The sequence below is a fragment of the Syngnathus acus genome, chromosome 9 (genome assembly GCF_901709675.1).
Source record: "Syngnathus acus chromosome 9, fSynAcu1.2, whole genome shotgun sequence".
Taxonomy (NCBI): Eukaryota; Metazoa; Chordata; class Actinopteri; order Syngnathiformes; family Syngnathidae; genus Syngnathus; species Syngnathus acus.
This window is the reverse complement of record NC_051094.1, coordinates 8,079,114-8,101,853: the sequence shown is the minus strand read 5'-3', so window position 1 is coordinate 8,101,853 and position 22,740 is coordinate 8,079,114. Positions and strand designations below refer to the sequence as shown.

Here is a 22,740-nt window from a genome sequence, read left to right as displayed (position 1 = left end):
TGAAACATGATTGAAGACTTACAGCGACTCTGTCCTCTGGTGGGTCTGAAGTGGGTCCATCTGTTGGTGAAGGGAAAAAAAAAAAAAAACTGTCAAGCAAAGTGACCGTATGACTTTGTTGCTCCACTCTTAGAAAACATACAAAGAGTAGCACGAAAAACATATTTGTAGCAGTACCTAGGGGGGAGTCTGCAGCCAAGAGAAGGTGATGTTAAGAAGCAGCAAGAGAGAGAAAGGGAAAAACAAATTAGACGGCAAAAAAATAACTCAACATATTTCAACACGATTTTCCTTAACATGCAGCTTTCAAATGATGTCATCTATTTGAGTGCCCGAATGTTTATTTGACTATCTGGATGCCAGAATTACGTTTATTGAAACACAACAATGGCACACATGAAGCATGCAAAGACGAGAAAAAATTCATGAAAATAAACATGAGCCAAAATGAGGAGGAAAGACACACTAGCGTCCACTGTCAAAATATGCAACGCACCATTGCGGGAAAAGAAATCACAAAGGAACCACACAGAAGAGAAAAAGGAATACGTACAAAAATAATCCAGTAAATTGCACTACTATGAAAAAAAAGTCATACTTTTAATGAGCGAATGTCAAAATTGTCAACTCAACTTGAGGTTGCCCTTAAATGCTCTTTTTTGAAGGTTCACTTGTAAATTACATAACATTTAAAAAGACATCATTGACAAAATGATGTGTTTTTTTTTTGCCTTATTCTTTTCCCTTGTGAAGTTATATAACTTTATTCTCTCAAGATTTCACTATTTATTTATCCTATAAAAAGTTTATTGTCTTTTTTTTCAAAATGATCCACTATTTCTCTTTTCCCTTATAAACGTGTAGGCCGTATTTTCAGAAAATGACAGCGTGGAATGAAAATTCATGAGAAAATAAGTCATTATCATAATGTTGTATTGTCTTGTAATGTAATCGTGGACCCATAAACTTTCTTATTAATACTTAATGCAGGATTACTTTTTGTTCTTCTGTTCAGCACAATTACTCGGTCATCATTTCATTGAAGAAAACGTTTGTTGATTCTACTCACCGTAGTAGTATGAATCTTTGTCAATTCCTGCACACACAAAAAAACAATCAAAATAATGACTTGAAAGTGAGATCAATAGGCTATCGAATATCCAAAGGGAAGGCTTTTGAATTCCAACCTGCCGAGTGTGGGTCCTCACTGTCCCAGGGTTTGCGCATGAAGTGGGCCTCGACCCGCTTCCGGTCGGTTCCAAAGTCGTTCTTGGCCACTAGCGTGTAGAGGCCGTTGTTGAGGTGCGTGGGGCTGTCCAGCTGCAGACAGCCGTGATACTCGCGCTCCGTTTCTTCATGAATCATGGTCCGGATGAATCTGTCCTCAGTCACTGCCTTGTCGTTCAGAAACCATTCCATGCGAGGTGCTGGGTTTCCTGGGAAAGACAGATTCAGGTTTTCATTCCAAAAATCCTTCAGTCAGGAACACGCTTTATTTGTTGGCTTACGAAAAACTCTCGCGATCACATTTCATACATTTCTCCAAAACATCTTTAAAGAATTATTGTTGTTTTTCTTGTCATTTTTTTTCCAATGCTGGTATCCAACTAATAAACTATCCAGAGTAAATGCAAGCGTCAACAACAACAACAATTTTTAGGATGATAGCTTGGATAGCATTTTCATAATACATTATTTAAAAAAAAAAATGGTAATTTTACAAAAATAGGGTTACAATTTGGTGGGATAAAAGTGCAAACTTTGCCAGAGAAATTGGCCCCAATGCAAATGGACTTTAAAAGAATATCGTACCTGCAACACTAAAGGGGATGCACCAGTGGTGGTCTGAGACTGCGCCGCTCAGCTTGGTGATATTCGGAGGAACTGAGGAGATTAGCAACAGCGGACACGAATGAGAAAGTTAACACTATCAAAGGAAGGTCTGTCTAGTCTGGAGCTGCATGAAAGGATTTCATCTAATTGGATTTTAAAAACCAAAAAAGGGCAAACGTACATTGTATGTCCAATAGCATGGAGGATTCTTTCTCTCCGACGATGTTCTCTGCAGTGCAGCTGATCTTACTGTTATGGTCCAACGATGACACGTTGGACAACCGTAGTACGGAGATCTGACCTGACGTCGCTATCTGTGGACGGAATGAAGCGTGCCCGTATTTTAGTCGCAATCGGTGCACTCAATGGCCTTTTTCGTGTAGAATTTCTTTCATCTGACCTTGAATATATTGCTGCTGACTATTCACATTGACTTCTATTTCTAATCTAAAACATGTTCCTAATCATCAGCCTGATTTTCTATAGCATCATTTCTGCCTCTTAATATTAAGCCATCTTCAATTATGTTCAGACAGCACCCCAAATGCAAATAATATCAGTCTGTCAGACCAGCTGAAGTGCTACAAAGTATAGACTTAATCCTCCAAAAAGACATTAGTAATTATTCCCACAATAGCGCCATTCATTTCCGAAAACTGAAACTATCAGTTTGATTTACTGATGATGACTCCGGGCAATGATGTGACGTTGCGCTCGTTTTTATGACTTGTGAGCTATGTAAGTGCGTCAGTTGCTGTATGTGTGTGAATGGGGGGGTTGTGTGTGCCTCGACCTCATAGTTTGTGACCAGCGACATGTTCCAGATGAGGTCTGGCGAGGGCACTCCAGAGGTGGCGCAGGACAGCTGCATGTTCTCACCCTCCCTGACGGTCAAATTGGAGGCCGTCAGTGTTGCCATGGGAAGCTCTAAGGAAAAGGAGATATAGCAAACAATGGAAACGGCGACTTTTATTTTTTCTTACGGAAACACTTTACACGTAAACATACCAAGGGAGTCAAAAAAAAAAAAAAAGTGTGCATGCATGACGAATTTGACTCATCTGACAAAAGAATACGTGTGACCTTTGACCTATAGCAAGCATTTTATCACTCTGTAATCGGGCTAAAGTCCAAACAAGGCACAATAAAAAAAAAATCAAGTCACACATCAAATAAAAGCAGACTCTCTGAATCTGTAATCTTTGTGTCTATATGCACTCAAATGTTGGCGTAACAACTGCAAAACCTGCGCTTCAAGATTTAAAAGTGTCATCAATCTATATGATAATAATGCATTTACGGCACAAGAAGTACTACAGTAATAATTATCCACTAAAGTATTTTAATTGCTGCCATATCAAGGGTTCCATTGCAAAAGGGCTGTTACCAAGCTGCTTGTCAATGTCTCGATCCTAATCAGGCAATGAAAGTTATGTCCGCCTTGTGCATTAGTTATTTAGGACCACATAAAAATGAACAGAAAGTCCTCACAGGCCCTAAAGCCAGTCAAACAGAGGAGATGGCGTGGCGCTGACAGCAAGTGCGCATTAAACCGGACAGATTTCTTATCAAGTCCTTTTGTCCGTCAGGCTGTCACCACGGCAACCCACTTATCACCACGGCAACCCGTTCAATCAAAGCCAGACAGTAAAAGACAATCGTTTCTGTGGTGCCAGCTGCCGTGTTAGAAGCACATATCTTAACAGCCATCCTAAAAAAAAAAAAAAAAAAAAAAAAAAAAACACGCTTTGTCCAATTAAAGTGTCCATACGCCTAAACATGAGGCCCGATTGCATCTTGAAGAACACGGGGAGGATTCTGCTGGGAAATTATTTCCACGCTTGGCTTTTTGAGGTGAAACCAGCCGTGACATTTGGTGATTGTAATCCCTGTTTTGCGAAACGATCAGAAGGAAAAGGGCTAATTAACATGCCGCTGCAGCGTGCAAATATTTTGTGTGCGTCTCCGTTTTGGCTCAGTTACAGTCCACCTGCAAGCCTGCATGTAAACATCTGGAGGTCTAATTCGCAAGACACACTTCAAAAAAAACAAGGAAAAAACACTTTGTCTTTTCTGCTTTCAATTTTTTAGATGATTTTGTCTTGTCTGTTTCAAAGTGTAAATACAAGCGCCAAACAGAGTGAGCCATATGTGTGAGATCAGTGCAGGCCTGAGGGCATGCTCGCCGCTCGGTCACTGACAAGTGGACAGACGGACAGCAGAACACGAGCAGACAGACAAACACCCTGACAAAGCAGAGGCTAACTGTCCATCTGGACCTTTTCAAGTCTTTTCTGTAACCCTGACCACTCTGTGTCCACTTCCTCGTGTGTCACTCCGCCAAAGAGTGGTGGGCTTCCCCCTATGCCAAAAATAAACTCCGCTAATGGACAGGGGGAGGGGGAGCGGATCAATAGAAATTATAAACGACACCGTTAACTTCCCGCAGGCAATGTTTGTGTTCTCTCCTTCCTGACTGCTCCGAGCAATCACTGGCCACGTTGCTCATTGCACCATTAAATGTCTCTTACAGGGACAAAAATCTCAATATTTTTTAAAACAGTGTGGGAAAAGTTTGAACTCACTGATGGTGTAGCAGCTTCTGACTGGCCCTCGCAGAGTCAAAATGAAACCTAAAATTGATTTGATTTGATTTTGAAAGTTGTGCTTTTATTTTGTGCATGCGTACAAGCAGGATTTGCATGATTTGTGTCTGAGGGCTTTCCAACTTTGCAACATTTCATTATATTTAGCGACTTTTCCGACCGCTCTGGCAACTGTTTTTCCCAAAAGAGACAAAAATGACAACAGAGTTTCTTATATTAGTAACATTCATTCATCTCTTATATCAGTAATTCCCTACGGAAATCTCCAGTTTCGTAGACCATGTGTATTGAGTCCTCACTGTATACATCCATCCATCCATCCATTTTCTGAACCGCTTAGTCCCCACGGGGGTCGCGGGAGTGCTGGAGCCTATCCCAGCCGTCATCGGGCAGTAGGCGGGGGACACCCTGAACCGGTTGCCAGCCAATCGCAGGGCACACAGAGACAAACAACCATTTGCACTCGCACTCACACCTAGGGACAATTTGGAGTCTTCAATCGGCCTACCAAGCATGTTTTTGGGATGTGGGAGGAAACCGGAGTGCCCGGAGAAAACCCACGCGGGCCCGGGGAGAACATGCAAACTCCACACAGCGAGGGCCGGAGGTGGAATCGAACCCGCACCCTCCTATCTGTGAGGCGGACGTGCTACCCAGTGCGCCACCGAGCCGCCCTACTGTATACATGACTATAAATATTGTTTTATTCTAAATATGGCTATGGCAGACGAATGAATGATAATAATAATAATAATAATAATAATAATAATAAGCTTTTATAGGTCAAACATAAAACCAAAAAAATGAAAATATCTCAAAACCTTTATGTGCTCGTAAAAGGAAAAGACAATTTTGAAATAAGCATCCAAAATATCATTAGAGACACATTAAACCAGCTCGGATTAAAATTTACTGTCGACCAGTGTTATTTTTATTTCCATTAATTCGCATGGGAACAATATTTTTTTTCCAAATGCAAACTAAATGCCTCAGTGGGTCTTACCAGATCGGGATGTAATAGGACCTTGTTTATAAACAGTGTTTAAAATAGAGCGATTCATGAAAAATTCATAGTGTCGTATAAAACAGGCAAAGAAACATTATGTCAATTAATTGCAGATGTTTATATACTGCAGCATGATAAGCTCGCAAGGAGGCCTTGTTGTCTGTGGCGGGCTGGCGTGGTGCTTAAGTTGACCTTACACTCGTTGGTATCGTAAATAACAATGCGCTTCGCTGCAGGCCCCCTTTTTTGTGTTTTATCAGTGTTCATCTAAACGTTGTGGGTATTTTATTTTTAGGTCTTAAATATTTTCCATTGTATGGATAACATATTCCTTCGGGGAATATACAACTTTGCATCTCTGCAGTGCATTCATCTACCGTAAATTTCGGACTATAAGCCGCGGCTTTTTTCGCAAATTTTGAACCCGGAATCACGAGTTTTAAATGGTGCGGCTTATAGTCTGGTGCGGTTTATAGTCCGAACATTACGGTAAATCCAAAATTTGAAAATTTTGATGCCCTAATTTGTAATTGATTAATTGAAGATAAACTTGGACACAAATTTTCATCTTTTGTCTGGGACGCAAATAGATATAGTGTGTGTGTCCTCACCACAATTGGCTAGTCTGAGTCTGGACAGTGGGCTGCGTCCTCCACCGTCTACGATGCAGCGCAGTTCCTGGGTGTCCGCCTCCTCTCCGAGCAACAGCTTGATCCACATGTTCTCACAGGAACATTGCAGTGGGTTTCCTGTCAGGATCCTATACACACACAACCACACACACACACGCACACAAACACACACATGCTTAACGCAGACAGTCAAGGACAGCAAAAAGTAGAGCGAGACGAGTATTTTTTTTTCCTCTGCAGGTCAAACAAGGACATCGTAGGGCCAACTTGCATATAATGTTTCTTCTATGAGCATAATTATGTTGCATACACATCAAAAACAGTGTATCATTTTACCTTTAATATCCACCCCATCCAGCTATGAATCTACTCACATGTAGGAGATGTTGAGGTGTCGGAATATGGTCCAGGACAATGATGACAAGTTGTTGTCTTTCAGATTCCTGCCAATCAAATGTTGATATCGTTTTAGTGGTCACAAAGGAAATTCAAACTGAGTGAATGCAATGATAGTGATTATGATTTTGTTTAATTTGTTACTTCCATTTTTTCCTGATGAATGAGAGATTTAAAGTGAAGACTGTTTGTATTACCTTGATAGGTGCTTCTGTTTCGATTAGCAACATAGTTAAAATGGACTAAGCGGTAAATTAATGTGCAATGAGTGAATGGAGTCAAAAGTGAGTTTTTTTTTTTTTCTATACTTACAGATATTGTAATTTGACATTGTTCTGAAAGGCCAGCTTGGAGACGTACGTCAGCCTGCTGTTGGTCACCGTTCTGACACACACATCATCATGTTTAACACATCAGTACAAAAGCGACAAACTTTTTTTTTTTTTTTATAACTCTTGACATACCTCATTATCAGCATCTACATGCTATGATGTGGCACAACTCAAATGTCCTGTTTCCCCTGCTGCGACACGCCCACTCAGGCTGTGTCCAATCCAATCAATGAGTGTCATTTTTTCCCTTTAGACCAGTGGCTATGTTTACTTGGACATATTTATTCGGATTAAAAACCTGATCGGAATAAAGATGTTTTATGTAAACACCCCATTCGGAATATTCTGGCCATGTAAAGCCCATTACGATGAAGATTTTATTTTAAATGAAAAGGTTTATGTCGATTAATAATCCAATCAGCGCGCATGAAATCGCTTATTCCGAAATGGCAAAACAAACCGTCTTTAGCGCGCAGGTCGTCTGTATTCAAAAATCTAAAATTAGTACCTTGAATATTAAATTACAATTTAATTACAAAAAATGAAAAAATGCAGGAAAATATATGCATGCCAAAAACACGGATTTGATCAATTGATGAAATACATTGTAAATAAACAAGGACACATAAATAAATGCTTATCCTCACTTGGGTGGCGGGTGAGCTGGAGCCTGTTTCAGGTGACTTTGAGGCAAGAGCCGAGATATACCAAACTAGTTTCCAGCCAATCACAGGGCACATTAGATAACTGCTCACAGTCACGTTCACACCTCCAGACTATTGAGTCTTCCTTTGACCTAGCGTGCATGTTTTTGGCATGTGCACTGGAGAGAACATCCAAACCTTCAAACGGAAAGCCACATCCTGGATTCAAACCCCCGCCCTCAGAATTGTGAGGCACATGTGTTACCACTCATCCACTACGCCACCTCAAGTGAACCCTATGCATTATCATACTTTCAACACATTTAGTGACCTCCATCAAGCTATTCCAATAGACTCACAGGTTCCTGAGGTTCTTGTAGTAGTGCAGGTCTTTGTCGTTGATGGACGAGAAGCTGCTCTGGTTGGCGATGTAGCTGTCGGGTGATACAAACAGCGTGTCAGGCAGCCGTCTCATTTATTGTGGCAAGTAAACATTCCCATGCGAGACAAAGCACCGCTGATAAAGGGAGCATAATTACCAGTCAAAGTGTAAAAATGAACGTGGGGAGGACAGACGCATGTATAGGAGCACAAAGGAAAGCATGTCGGTCAGCAAGTGCTTTTGTAGAGGAGACTTTTTCCAGTACAATTGAGAGCGTTTCGGATGAGGTCAGAACCATAAACAAGCTCTTACTGGCTGGCACTTGAGAACACTCTGTAAGGACCAATGTCAGAACATAAAGAAAAGATATGTCCTTGTCCTTTTTATCTACGCACAAGGACATCCAGATAGTATGCGACCACGTTTAGGAAGACACTCATTCGAATAAAATTTGACAAGCTTACGGAACACGGTTAGCTGATATAACTAAAAGTCTTATTAAGGACTGCAAACTAATTATAATGACACTCAATGATCACATCATTAGGTACACCCTAACAATCAGATACCGTACAATCCAGTACAAGGGTTAAAAAAAAAGATAAAACCAGACAGTAAATTATTAAAGACCTTTTTTCAGAATGTGTATGGGGGAGAAGATGATGCCCAATAAAGTGGCTGCACGAAAACAGAAACACTGTAGATAACAACAAAGAGCATAACCCAGGGGACACCTGCATTTTGTCATGCATTCCAATAAGCAAAAGCACAATCAACAGCAAGCATTCTGAAATGGTGGTGCGGAAGATTAAAAATGTAATGGCAGTCTGATACAATCATTTCCCCCAAAGCAAGAGATCCTGGCAATAAAAGACTTGATGGTGTGGTTGTTGTGTGCAGGTGAAAAGGGGGGTGCGCGAACTGTGTTGCTGTGTGGTGGTGGTTCAAAAGTTCGGGAAACGCTGTTGGACAACAGCATACCCCAAAGACCAGATTTTTGTCCATTACGCCAATTTAAGCATTCCCAAAGTGTGGTGTGCAGGAGGTGAAGGAGATCAAAACTAGATTTGTGGTCTTACAGGACGATTACATATGTTATGATGCTTTTGGTTGATTTTTTTTAGGCTGAGTGCAGGGGAAAAGGGGGTGGGCTAATGCTGTCAGCATGTTGAAATGGGTAAAATAATTGGATAATGACAAAGGCTGTTGTAGATGGATGACAAACCCCAGAGGACACCTGGATTTTATCATGCATTACAAAATGCTTTGGGACCACTTGCCTGCAGGTAGGTGGGTGAAAAGACAAATTAGGATGGTCTGGGATAATAAATAAATAATAATAAATAACGGAACAGCCATTAACAGACTGTGCGGTATATGGTGCATGAGCAACAATATAATGACCGTATTTAATACAGACTCGGTCCTCGTTGGGACACGTGCAGGTCTTATTATTGGATGTCATTGAACTGCAATGGTATAGCTGAAGTTGTGGTTATGGCATGTTCCGAGTCAGAAGATGTTATCTATCCCCGAGGGGCAGTTAAGGACAGTATGATGATGTAGGTTATATGATTGACAGCCTGAAGTTAAGGACAGTATGTTGATGTAGGCTATATGATTGACAGTAATTTGCATGCTGTAATGCTTTCCATCCATCCTTATATTATTTTTAAATAATCACAATAAATAATAAAATGACAAAATATTCAATTAACTTGAAAATATTTACAATAAATGTTTAAAAATGTATAACAAATTAATATAGTTAAAAAATATAAAGCCTATGAAAAACGATAAATGAAAATAATGTAAGCAGGTAAGATAAATAATGTGAAAAAAAAAATAGACTCCCAAGGACCCCTCCAAGGCTTAAGGATAATAAAGATCCAGCATTTATCTCTGACAGAAAGTGATCACGGACAAGGCTGTTTATCTTGTGCCAAGTCAGATAACGGCACCCAATCTCTGCTTGAGACGCTTACACCGGTTTATATAACCTGTTATGACGCTTGTCCTATTAATTTATCATTTTTGATAAATGATTACTGATTTGCTTGATCCTGATCGGCACAATAGCTTCTTTTTCTTTCTCTCTGAGGCATTGTCAAATTGATTTTTTTCCTCCTCATCTCCTAGTGGACTTCATAAATAGACAATCACGGTCATCCAGTGTCTGTGCCAATATTTGGACAGCACACACTGCCCAACGTCTGTATATGAACAAATCAGAAATATGTCAATTAAATCAGCAATTTTCTATAACATACGCATATGTCCTCATGGTGGGGTCGCAGCTCGCCGGTGAGCGAGCTACCTGACTGGGCGAGACCCTGGATTGGTCACCAGCCAATCGCAGCCAATTTCGAGTCTTATATGAATCCAACAATCATGATTTTGGAATGTGAAACAAACACAAGCAAGCATGGCGAGAATTTGCTGTCCACACAGCGAGGAGTCGAGATTCGAATCCCGACCCTCATAGCTGCGAGCCACTCGAAAAGATAAATGAACGTCGGTACCTTTTTACATGCTTTTCTATGTATAGATGCTTCTAAAAATACATAAATGCATCAATACAGATGGTTGCTTAATGGTTGGTCTGCCTCAGACCAGACGTCAGCTGCCAAGCAGAGGAGACGTGGAGAGGATTCGTAAGAATGCGCACAAAAAAAAAAAAAGCCCTCACATGTCCGTGATGTTCTCCATCTCCGCCTCGCTCTGAAGGATGGGAACGGAGGCGATGCCCCTCTCCGGATCCACGCAGGAGATTCTGGTGTTGCTGCAGGCGCAGGAGGACGGACATGCCTCGGCGGACAGCCACGGGTCTCCGGAGCCCACCGCTAGCCCGACCACAGCCACCCACAAGCACAACATCCAGCCCTTATAGCTCCTCCACGGCGTCAGGGACCACCAAGCCCCATTAACGCCGGCTTTGTATGCGCTCATGTCGGGTTGCAAATCTCAGCCAAGGCGCGCCGAGCAGCCCCCACGGCCCGAGCCCAGGTTGGCAGTGGGGTTGAGTGCAGCCAATCAAGGGAAAAGGGTTGCAAGGTGGCTCAAAGATGCAAAAAAAAAAAAAAAAAATCCTTGTGGGGAGCGGGGTGTACGGGCAGGTCTGACAAGGTGTGAAAAAAAGCAAAACAAAGCCCAGTTTGCTCCTTTTATCCCCTCACACACAGCCTGTGAAATCTTCCTTCAGTGCAGCTGAAATCACACTGTCACACTCAGTGCATTGTGCCAAGAAGACTCTCGCTCTTCTCTCAACTCGAGCTCGAGCTCGAGCTCTCCCCCCCCCCCCCCCCCCCTCCCCTGATTGGATGGATAGATGGATGGATCCAGGAGGCAGCTCACGTCGGAGTCAACTGGCACTTCGTTATGGTTGTCCAGTCTGCAGGTGAAGGGCTCCAAAATAGATTTCTCCCCTAAATCTTCTTTTACACAATAAAATGTAAGCAGTAGAGTCAATTGTAACCAACAGAATGGGCTGCCCCCTACCCCCCACCTATCCAAAACCAATATTTACGAGCATAAAAACACGAGCTTCTTCCGATGGTCACAACAAAATGCATTTTGTCGCAAAATGTTCAATGGCATTACTCAATTCCAGGACTGCAAATAAACAAATAAATAAATAAATAAATGTTCAGTCAAATTGTTTTTGCTTGATCAAAGGAACATTATGGTGCTACCTTTGCTGTCAATTTATTTATTGCTCACTTTCAAGGTGTGGCAATTCTTCTGACACAACCACCATGCACAACGTGTAGCCACCGAAGACGGGCGACCCATTGAATTCTATAAGGAGTCCTGCAAGTCCAATACTGTGGTGTTTTCTTGAGACGTGAATTCCATGGTGCAGGAATGTCCAATTCCGATTCAGAAGCGTGGTACCAATCCTGATACAATATATATATATATATATATATATATATATATATATATATATATATATATATATATATATATATATATATATATATACACACACACACACACACACACATACATATCTATATCTAACTTGCATTGGTCCAGTCTGCAGGCCAGAGTGGGACATAAAGGGTTAACACGAGTCTGGACTGGACTTGCCTTGAGTAGTGAAGAAGGAATGTCCTTGTCAGAAAGAGTGAGATGGAGGAGGAGAGTGAGAAAAAGGGGAAGGTCACATTTGGCAGCCACAAAGATGCAGTTTTGTTCCAAACAAAATAAGACCCATTGCTATATCCTCAAAATATATCAGATAAGAGAATATATATTTCAATTAAAATACATTTTAAAAATATTTTCCATCAAATGCCTATCCCAGCAGTCTTCGGGCAGTAGGTGGGGAACACCCTCAACTGGTTGCCAGCCAATGGCAGGGCGCATATAGACAAACAAACATTTGCACTTACAATCACACCTATGGACAATTTAGAGTGTTCAATCGGCCTACCATGCATGTCTTTGGAACGTTGAAGGAAACCGAACTACCCGGAGCAATTCCACGTGGGCAACACCCAAACTCCACACATAAAAACTGGAGCCGCAATCAAACCCACTGCAAGTGAGGTGGACGTGCTAGCCAGTGCGCCGCCAAAAACATGGTGTGCACAAACTTATACTAAAGAGCTTGCAAACTTTACGCTTTGTATAATCAGACAAATAATTATTCATACATACAAGAAATTTCCACATGTTGTTGGAGCTGTGCTCCATGTTTCACCTTGACAATCAATGACGCCACATATCCACGCTCTTCCTCCTCTTCCTCATTTTCCGCGGCTGTGACTTTAACATGACGTTTGTAGTGACGCACGGACACTGCTGCTGAATAGAACAACGTAATTATGGAGCCGCGCACGCGCGCGCACGCGCACACAATACAACACGGTTGTCCGTGGCTCTAATTAAAAGGTTGTTACAACAAGCGAATATTGCAACTAATCGTGTCCTTCCTGTTGAGAAGTGACGGCTGCTCCAAGCATATGAAGTATGGTCGTCCATCATTCATGCCACTCATAAGGCCTTGGTGCCACTGGCAGCAGTCTCGCACACACGTGTGTGTACAGTAATGTGTCATAATTCCTGCAAACAAGTCATTCATCACGTCTCTGTGCTCCATTTAGCACTAATTGCATTTGGATTAATGCAATGACTGCCTTTAAAAAAATGATTATAAAAGAGTTTTTGATGCATGGAATAACGTAAAATTTCTATTCATAATTTGTCATTTATTATTTTCAGTTGGAAATGATTTGACTGTTTTGACAAGATGATAATAACCATCGATTATAACGGATTTTAAGATTATTTACAGTTTCATATTTTTCATTATTTTTCTCATATTTCATAGTTTTAATATTTGAACCTATTTGCAGTGCTTTTATTTTATTTTTTATTTTTGATGGGTAATGAAATGACAAGTATTCATAAATATTTCAAGGCAAATTGGAATACATATTTCTTGACCACATAATTTTATAAGATTGTCTCATCAATTATAGTATGCCCTGAACAAGATATTGTGACCTCATTTGCTCAGTTTGACATTAGAGAGAAATGATGTGATGCTGCCCTCTTGTGGTTGCTGCCTCAGGAGTTGGCATGACCATGACCCGAAGCGATTCAGTCGGAAAAGGGTGGAGCAGCATGTGCATGGACAAAGGTGCGTGTCGATACTCTTTTGCTGCTAGTGTATTCAAAGTAGAGCACCATTATGATGGAGATGATTGGCAGGCACAAAAGCGGAAAACACATCAGAGCCTTTGGGGCCCAGGTAGGAACATAGTTACACTTTACACACAAAAATGTAGTGTCTCAAAAATCAACAGCTTTTGTCTGGAATGGAGATAACTCTTTTTCACCCTTTATTTACTTTTATTCCTCATGTTCCTCAAAAACTAATATGTAATGTTAGCATATTTATCTTATGGAAAAATATGACAATACAATACTACTTTAATACTAATATGTCATGTTAGCATATATGCCTTATGGGAAAATATGACAATGCAGTACAACTTTTTTTTGTAGCAGCTGTAGCTGTAACAAAGCGCTTTATATATAACAAATATATAACGATGGCACAACCACTGGAAATAGTACATTGGACATCGAATTGATATTCAGTATTGATATAAAAATACCATAAAACAACAAAGTCAGTCAAAAGCCAAACAATAAAATGGGCCTTCAAACGAGTACAAATATAAAAAATGTTTTTTTAGTCGATTATTTTTTTGTAATTTTTTTTCTTTAAGCTGTTTGACTTATGTCTACTTTTTTCCTCGAAAATCATAAATGTATTGAACATTTCTTGCAAACAACTTTCCCCCCTGAATATCTCAGCCCTAAAAACCCAAAACCTTATCCACAAAATGTGACTTTTGCCTTCAAACTTTCACTCCCAAATGTACAACTTTTTATCCAGTCGGCTTGATAGTTAAATTTTCACTCATTGTACTACCCGGAACCTTGTGTAAACAATTCATGACAGGGTTTTAACAGGTTTAAAAAACTTCATTATCCTCAGGCTGTGTGTGTGTGTGTGTGTGTGTGTGTGTGTGTGTGTGTGTGTGTGTGTGTGTGTGTGTGTGTGTGTGTGTGTGTGTGTGTGTGTGTGTGTGTGTGTGTGTGAGTGCGCGTGTGCGCATTTGTGCGTGTGCGGCAGGAAGGAGCATACGTCAACATGGACTCCGCCATGGATGAAGATGATGAAAAAAAGTTGAACCGACACAATTCCACTTTGTGGGTCTTTTAAACACGTATCACACTCACACCACTTTATTAGGTACACCATGATAATAACATACAAGAGCAACGTCACAAATTCAACCTTTATGAATGAAACGGGAAATAAATTGATTACATTGATTTTGACTCTCCTCAGTAAAGGTATAAAACATTTTTTATTTGATCTTATAGAGGTTTACCTAATATTGCTACCTTGAATTCCTTTCCTACCTTATTTTCTATTCTATATTATTCTATATATTTTTTTTGCTGCAGTTTGCTGAAGCAGAAAGTAGCTGCACTGAAACACTTATGCGTCCAACACCGAGACACAATAGTTCTTCTTCTGAAGCTGCTTGTCGCGGCAGGTGAGTAGTCTCTGTTGAAATATCATTCAAGATCCTGAAAAGATGGTGACTCTCTTTTAGAAGTAAGTCATTTGAGATGCAGAGCAGGGCATTTTACCAATCCGACTAATCCGGGCCCTAGGACAGAATGGCCATCTGTGTTAAGATGTTGGGGTGGCCCAGATAAGAAAGCAGGTATGAACTGGCCGTGTGTTCCAGGCTGGGCTGCCGTGGTGATTGCGGCCTGCGTGCTGAATTTCCATCGGGCCATTGGGTTGCTGGTTATCTCCTCACTGGTTCTCTTCTTCCTCATCTGGGATTGGACGATGGCACGCTACGGTGATCGGATATGGGAAGGGCTGCTTCCTGTCCGGGACCTGGCCAGCAAACAGTGGATTCGACTCAGATGGTGAAAGTGATGAAAATGATCACAATATTTAAAATCGTTTTTTACGCTAGTGGTGAGTGTAGTGGTGCCCCACCTCCTCTAGCAGATGGTGCTGTGCAGGGTGATACCTATTTTTATAGGCCTTCCCTGTCATCTTTCTGCCATACAGTGCAGTGGATCAGTCTTGAGTAGCAGAATGTATGGTCCAGTTGTTTGATTTTGGATCTCTCCTCTATGTAGGCTGATATGTGCCTGTGTGCTGGTGGGCCTTGTGTGCTGGTTGGTACTGGACACAGCCAAACGAGGAGAAAGACAACTGGTGTCTTTTTTCGGTTTGCTGCTCCTCATCTTTCTCATGATGCTTTTCTCCAAGCATCCTTTTTGTGTATGTCACGCACACGCACACACTCACACTGGCTTCCTTTAAAATGGTCTTGGACCAATGCTCAGAACAAACTCAAATCTGAAGGAAAGCTCAATTTCCAAAATCACGTCTGCAAAATGAAATTGAGTTAGTACACTCTAGGTCTGAAGTTTATCATTATGTGTATGGTTTAGTGGTCTTGGCAACCGTTGTTCTGTGGACTCGGGCTGCAGTTTATCTTTGGGCTTCTCGTTCTGAGGACATCCTTTGGTTTAAAAGCACTGGAATGGCTCGGCTACTATATTGAGGTATGCACTGTACACGCACCCATGAAATTTAGCTGATAAAATTAAGTGAAAATAAAGTGAAGTATACTGTGTATAAAATACACACAAAAACTTTTTGTCACTTGTTTCAACCAATTATTAATTGAAATAAATTTGAATAAAGATGGGCAAACATTTGTGCTTTTAACAGCCTGACTTAATTTTGTGAATACACAAATGAGCCTGGTAATTTGTACAGGAAGTGAAAGAAGGTTAAAATAATAAATAACCCCCAAAAATAATCAGCATTTCAAATTTATTATGTACAGTTACTTTAACTATATTTAATTCATCAATTATATGATAAAATAGATTACAAATTAAATGAACGTAAAATTTTTTTTTTTTTACTTCATATTGTTAATTTTGTTTACAAAGTATTTAATAAAATAAATTAATAGTAGATAATAAAATGTGTATGAATACATTTTAATTTATCACTTTAAGGGGAGACAACAGCTACTGTCAAATGAATTGCAACAAAAATGACAGTCACAAACAGTTGGCCTTCAAGGACCACATAAGTAGCCTACCTGCGAATTTGCCAGTGATGGGACGTTGTGATTTCCTAGGAACATACATTGTCGCATACTGATATTTACCCGACCTTCTGAATCCATCCGGATAATTATCATGGGACATAATTGGCGTCTTCATAAAGATGACTATCCATCCATCCATTTTCGGAACCACTCATTTTTTTCAATATATTTATAAAAATTCATAATAATTCTAATAAAATATTATTAAAGGTAAATAGAGGACACTTGTGTGCCTCAAACTGTGAAATATAAAAGACAAAATCAATGTTCAGGTCGGTGTGATTTTGCCACCCTGATGAATGTGTGACAAAATGTCCTCTTTGCAGGTCTTCATAGCCCACACGGATGTTGGCTCTCGTTTTATCTTTGGGGACAATTACGAGGATCACTTCTTCATCTTCAAGGTAGGTGCATTGTGACATTTAGTCAGAGAATGTGCTGAAAGTATTGATGTTGTTGCTGTTTCTTTTGAAATGCTTTTGGCACAGGTGATGCCCATCTTGATTTTCATGAGTTCCTTCATCTCTATTCTCTACCACCTGGGCTTCATGCAGTGGCTGATTTACAAGGTGAGAAAGCAGCGAATTGCAAAGCACAGGACGCGACAACACCCGAGATTGTGCTTCCTGTCAACAGATGGGCTTCATAATGCAGGTTACCATGGGAACGTCTTCGGTCGAATCGATGGCAGCAGCGGCGAACATCTTCTTGGGGCAGGTGTGTCGCCATGACAACATAAAATACACCGCAACCAAAAACCTCATCACGTCAAATCAATGTTTCAGATAGAAACCCCCATTTTGATCCGACCCTACATCAGTGGGCTCACACTGTCCGAGATCCACGCCTTGATGACGGGAGGCTTTGCCAGCATTGCCGGGACCCTCTTGGCTGTCTTCATCTCCTTCGGGGTGAGGAACAGGATGGAATGCACACATAGGGGTGGGGGGCACTAACAACCTGCCGTAGGTCTTATGAGTGGACTTGAACTGTACTGTATTAAACACTCGCTTGATGGCTCATTGTAGAATCAATGAGCCGTGGATAAAGATGATTTATTTCGTATTTCCTTGTTTCTGCAAGGTGGAAGCGTCGCACTTGATGACTGCGTCGTTGATGTCTGCTCCCGCCTCGCTGACCGTCTCGAAACTTTTCTGGCCAGAAACAGAGACGCCCAGCACAAAATCAAGCCCCGACGTCAAAGTCAAACAGTGAAGAAAAAAAAAAACATTTCAAGGGGAATAAGGACCGTGCAAACCAAGGGCTGATTTGAAATGTCGACTGGTCCCTTCAGGGAAAGCACCAACATTCTGGAGGCTGCATCACAAGGGGCCATCTTTGCAGTGAGCCTGGTGGGCAACGTGGTGGTCAACCTCTTGTCCTTCACAGCGCTGTTGGCTTTCTTAGATGGCGTCGTCTCCTGGCTGGGGGCCATGTTTGACTACCCGCAGCTCAGCTTCTCGGTAAAGTACGCGCACAAAATGAGTTCAAACAACTTTCTGTACCAAGTCAAATGATGCCTTTTCCCAGCTGATGTTTTCGTACGTCCTCATGCCCCTGGCGTTCATTATGGGAGTTTCGTGGGAGGACAGCTTTGTAGTCGCTGAGCTGGTGGGACTTAAGACCTTCCTCAACGAAATCGTGGCTTACCAGAAGCTATCGCTGTTGATGAAGAGGCGCAAGGCTGGCGGACCGGAATACGTCAACAACGTAAAACAATACATTTCTGTAAGGTTGGCTTTTTTTTTTTTTTTGGTGCTCTTTTTTTGCTCTTTGGATCCTATAAGCCTAACTGATGACTAAACACTAAAACCAACATAAGCCAAATGTATTGATTCTATAACAAAACTGGATGGATTGCCCTTTCACAGGTCCACTCCGAAACAATCGCCACGTACGCCCTGTGCGGCTTTTCCAACTTTGCCTCTCTCGGCATGTCGATTGCAGCACTGAGTGAGTGGCGCAACCGCAAATCACTCATCTCATCCCCAAAACAATGACTATATTGTTATTATTATTGCAGTATCAATGGCTCCGGAGAGACAGAGCGACATTTCCTCTTGTGGCGTCCGATCCCTGATTGCAGGCTGCGTTTCCTGTTTCATGACGGCCTGTGTCGCAGGTGATTACCCACGCTTCATTCATACTTCACCCTTTATTGACAATTTAGATCATTTATGATTCCACACATCACGATGTTGCCTTCTTGGTAAGTAGGGGAACAAAAAATGTCCCGTTGGGTATGCGTCATCACTTCCTACAGTCGAATTTGAATCATCCTATTTGGAACACATTTGCATGAATATTCACACGCATATGTCATATTAATATGACTAGACGGAAGATGTGAATAAATCTGGGCTCCATTTGTCCCTTCACTTAGTGTCTGTTCTTTGAATTAATTAGTTATTATTACTTATGATGAGTTATTGTGTCAGCTTTTGGGAACATAACAATCCACGATTGCAGTGGGTGCACCGCATTATAATGAAATCAAACAGAGTAATGAAAATGATGAAGATGAGAAAACATTTCAAATTAAAAATGTGTGTGTGTGTGTGTGTGTGTGTGTGTGTGTGTGTGTGTGTGTGTGTGTGTGTGTGTGTGTGTGTGTGTGTGTGTGTGTGTGTGTGTGTGTGTGTGCGCGCATGCGTGTGTGTATAGGCACACTGTACATTCCCAAACTGGAGTGCCCAAACTACCTTAGCATCACATTGAACAGCACCAACGTGACGGTAGCCACAGAGCTGCTCACCTGCTGCACACAACTTTACAACAGGTATGAAATAAGTCTGTAGTACTCTTTACAAAAGACACAGTCGAGAGCAGTATACAATAAATAGATGAACACACTCATGCAGCAGCTGCTGTCAGCCTTAGCTCACGCCCAGACACTCACACACGGACATGTCAATAACTCCAGAAAACAAATTCTATATGATGTGTGTGTCTGTTTGATTGCCAGCGTGACGGTGCATGAGCCGTGGAACTTCACCTTGAAAGAGTTCACCGAAAGTAGTTTGCAAGCGTGCTGCGCGCTCACGCCCTCCTCGTCACACTTCAACTGTAGCTGGCTGCTTTGACGCACCACATGTTGATCATGTTTACTTTGATCGGCTAATTTTAGTATGACGCCAGGAGGAATACATTTGTTTTCTTTTGTTTTAATGAGCTCTTGTCCCGAAGAATTGACATAGGCCTGGTAGTAAATCTTGTTTTACACAGTGTCATGTAACTAGGACTTTAGAGAAAGAAGCTCTAAGACACAAAGCAAGAAAACCTAACTCATTAATAACAAGGACAATTTCCATGGCATCCATTGTAGCCTGGCGGTCCTGGAAGGAAGATCCAGGAAGGTTTCCCATTTTCCTCAATTTGGGTTTTTGGAGTTTTTCCTTGCCCTCCTGGGGTTCAAAATCAGAGGGTATCTCTAATATTATTGTTAATATTTGTCACTTGTGGGCATGTGAGACGTTTTTGCAATTATAAAAAAAATCTGACTTGACTCTGACATGATAGACCAAAGATAATTGCTCTTTATTTTCATCTATGTCAGTGGATTTATATTTAATGTTGCATTTCAAAATGTTTTACAAGAATTGACGAAGGAACAACTTGTAATTCTTGTTCTGTTTGAATGATGTATTGTTTATTTAAATGAGATCTGCTCTTCTATAATAAAAACAACGTCTATGACACACTAAAGACAAATATTCCTTGTTTTTATACAGTATATAATTTTTTCATTGTTCAGGTTTTGATTTTTTTTTTTAATGCTTAGATTAGCACCATTGGCAAGCAGCTCAATGTAATTTTCATTGTAAAGTACGGTTAGTTGTATTTTTGTCCTAATCTTGAAACCGATATCCTGTTCATTTGCACTTGCTTTTGACGATCTCAAATGAGTTTGGATTTTATACGTATTTATAAGCATCTGCATTCACTCACACAAAGCACTGCCATTTGGGGTTGCAGGTTTCACTAGGATCGTGTAGCTGTAATGTAGTATACGACCACTGGGTGTCGCTAATGTCCTTTTAAAGAGTACCACAATGACCCAAGGGCCTGAAAGGGCTCATCTCTCTCCATTAAACCACGGAGGAATTGAGACAAGAGCCAGACGAAAAGACGGTACTGTGTCACCATGCAGTGCTCACACACACACATATTGATTGACACGTTTCCCACACGTGTTACATCAAATAAGACCTTTATTACAGAGGTGGATGACCATCTCGGGCCATGCGCGGGTAATTCGGTCAGCTATGCAATTATACAAACAGATAGAAGAATACGTAATTGGACAAATAGAAATATGGATGGAAAGGTAGAAAGATAGAGTAAATCTGATATTTCAGACTATCCCTGAAGGCAACACCAACTTCAATAGATTCTGGATACACTAGGTGATTGGACATGGAAGTTCTGAATAGATATTGTGGTAGAGAGATGGATGTTTGGATAGATGGATGGATGGGAACATTCATTGAGTGGTAAAATGGGTCAATGACAAATTTCAGGGACAGAACATTTCTGTAGATCCACCAGAATTACCTAAGGGGTTAATCAGAGATGACTTGCCATAGTTCAGATGGATATTTAAAAACGGACTGCCCTAAACTGTATACTATAATAAATCAATGCAATCACACTGAACAAATATCAACATTTAGGTTGTAAAAGATCCGTGCTTCAACCAGTATCTGGCCCAGCAGGGAAGGCCGGCCTCGCTGGCGCTGGCCTCTCACCACTGTGTCTGATTATGGGAGAGCGAGCAGAGGAGACATTACAGACATTTATACATAATCACCAGCAAATGCAACTCTTCTGCGCCTCGTTAATTGTAATTCCCAGAAACAATGTGGCCTCTCTTCCCCACACACGTACACATTTTCCTTTCTCGGAACACGCGTGCGTTTAGCGCCATGTGCCCCTCTTCCTGTGTGTTTTATCCCCTGCTGAGAGCGCGGGCACGCGCGCCCGCACACGCGCACACGCGCACACGCGCACACACAATTCAAATTCTGTGGAGGCAAGGCAGGTGGTCAGCCATTGTATCCACGCTGGGATCAGAGCAGCAGAGCATGATTCCCATTTATATTGAAACCAGCCACTTAACCCCCAATAGGCTTTAAAAGCGACCAAATGCATCCTAAGAACACCGTGGTAAACATCCTTTGCACTCACGCACACACTTGCAGACATTTGAGAGGGGCAAGTTTGCCCCAAATTGTATGATTCTTATTTCCCTTTTGCTACTTCAAGTTTTAAAGCTCTTCATGTTCTACTCCACGTGAAGCGATTGTACAGCAAAGTGACTTTTTCTTTTTCTTTTCTTTTTTAGACTGCAGCTGCACTCACAATAATTCACCTGCTTTTGGAAATGACATTCAGGGGGAAAGCAACATGCAATTTTGTGTGTTATTAAAATCATAATAAATCATCTTAATTTCACGAAATTGTAATCCATCCAGCCATTATCTGAAACGCTTACTACAAGGAAAACACAATATTATCAGTATAAAGTAACATTATAGGAAGAACAAAATTTCACAAGAATAAAGCGGTAATTTCACAAGGAAAGAACTCTCAATTTTATAAGAACAAACTTGTAGTATGAGATCCGCAGATGAGAATGAAAAGCATAATTTTACCAAAATAAATTTGAATGCCCTTCCTGAGTAATGTATCTTAATTGTTCAGCCTGACACTATATGTCACTGGCATAGAAAGACAGAGATAAAGTATTTGTTGTAAATAATACGTTGTTGACCAACTAACTGGACTATTATTGTTTTTTTTCATGGATTTCTTATGGTGCCCAAGACTGGTCCACACGATCCCTTTTTAGTTTCTAAATGGATCGATGATGGCTGTGACCGATTTCTTGCCGAAGCGTCTCCAGTTGCGAAAAAAGACAAATCTCCATGGCGACCTATGCAGCAGAGCGCAGGTGGAGGGCCCTTGAAGGTGCATTAGGACCTTCGCCATAGACAACTTGCATTAGCTAGCTTTGTTTCAGCCATAACCACTAAGAGCCTCGCTGGAGAAGCATCCTCAAGTCGTCGTCGTATTCTGCAAGGGAGGCGTACATGATCTAGACCATTGTAATTGATATCTATTTACCGGGCCTGAGAAGTAATGAGAAGCATTAGGGAAGTGCTTCTCAATTATTTTCTGTTCCGCCATCCCTACGAACAAGAAAACATTTTGTACTCCCCGCTA

At 41.2% G+C, this 22,740-nt stretch overlaps 2 protein-coding genes across 7 annotated transcripts in view; one reads left to right on the top strand and one right to left on the bottom strand.

Annotated features, from left to right (window-relative positions):
* ntrk2a (neurotrophic tyrosine kinase, receptor, type 2a) overlaps positions 1–12,592 on the bottom strand; it is a 51,285-nt gene extending 38,693 nt beyond the window's left edge. For 2 of the 4 annotated variants that reach the window (XM_037258351.1, XM_037258352.1), the window contains exons 1-12: positions 10,521–11,099; positions 7,809–7,883; positions 6,786–6,857; positions 6,452–6,520; positions 6,057–6,205; positions 2,627–2,760; positions 2,015–2,147; positions 1,813–1,884; positions 1,188–1,436; positions 1,070–1,096; positions 178–189; positions 23–60 (exon numbers count right to left, since the gene is read on the bottom strand). In XM_037258351.1, the coding sequence (XP_037114246.1) occupies positions 23–60; positions 178–189; positions 1,070–1,096; positions 1,188–1,436; positions 1,813–1,884; positions 2,015–2,147; positions 2,627–2,760; positions 6,057–6,205; positions 6,452–6,520; positions 6,786–6,857; positions 7,809–7,883; positions 10,521–10,780 (1,290 nt within the window). In that variant the 5' untranslated portion in view covers positions 10,781–11,099. Of the gene's footprint in view, positions 1–22; positions 61–177; positions 190–1,069; positions 1,097–1,187; positions 1,437–1,812; positions 1,885–2,014; positions 2,148–2,626; positions 2,761–6,056; positions 6,206–6,451; positions 6,521–6,785; positions 6,858–7,808; positions 7,884–10,520; positions 11,100–12,539 lie in introns of those variants that run through there. The other 2 variants (XM_037258354.1, XM_037258353.1) reach the window with 2 other exon arrangements.
* An 874-nt stretch (positions 12,593–13,466) lies between these two features.
* Positions 13,467–20,226, top strand: LOC119127664 (solute carrier family 28 member 3-like). 3 transcript variants are annotated; one of them, XM_037259677.1, is made up of 17 exons: positions 13,467–13,592; positions 14,487–14,563; positions 14,825–14,916; positions 15,115–15,304; positions 15,524–15,668; positions 15,842–15,955; positions 16,842–16,919; positions 17,004–17,084; positions 17,152–17,232; positions 17,301–17,426; positions 17,599–17,726; positions 17,810–17,978; positions 18,046–18,243; positions 18,387–18,468; positions 18,539–18,637; positions 19,180–19,294; positions 19,481–20,226. In XM_037259677.1, exons 1-17 carry the CDS (start codon positions 13,533–13,535, stop codon positions 19,596–19,598), a joined length of 1,953 nt encoding a protein of 650 aa, XP_037115572.1. In that variant the 5' UTR covers positions 13,467–13,532; the 3' UTR covers positions 19,599–20,226. The 3 variants fall into 3 exon arrangements, 2 of the variants coding, with proteins under 2 accessions (XP_037115572.1, XP_037115571.1); XM_037259676.1 differs by having other exon boundaries at positions 14,822–14,916; XR_005098891.1 differs by lacking the exon at positions 19,481–20,226 and having other exon boundaries at positions 14,822–14,916; positions 18,046–18,248; positions 19,180–19,222.
* The last annotated feature ends 2,514 nt before the right edge of the window (positions 20,227–22,740 follow it).

What these genes read in the sequence shown, in the direction of transcription:
- LOC119127664 (XM_037259676.1), top strand. Translation starts at nt 13,533, where the DNA reads ATGATGGAGATGATTGGCAGGCACAAAAGCGGAAAACACATCAGAGCC. An exon ending in GAAGCTGCTTGTCGCGGCAG is followed by an intron (nt 14,917 to 15,114) that starts GTGAGTAGTCTC and finishes CGTGTGTTCCAG; the next exon opens with GCTGGGCTGCCGTGGTGATT. An exon ending in ACCCGCAGCTCAGCTTCTCG is followed by an intron (nt 17,979 to 18,045) that starts GTAAAGTACGCG and finishes GCCTTTTCCCAG; the next exon opens with CTGATGTTTTCGTACGTCCT.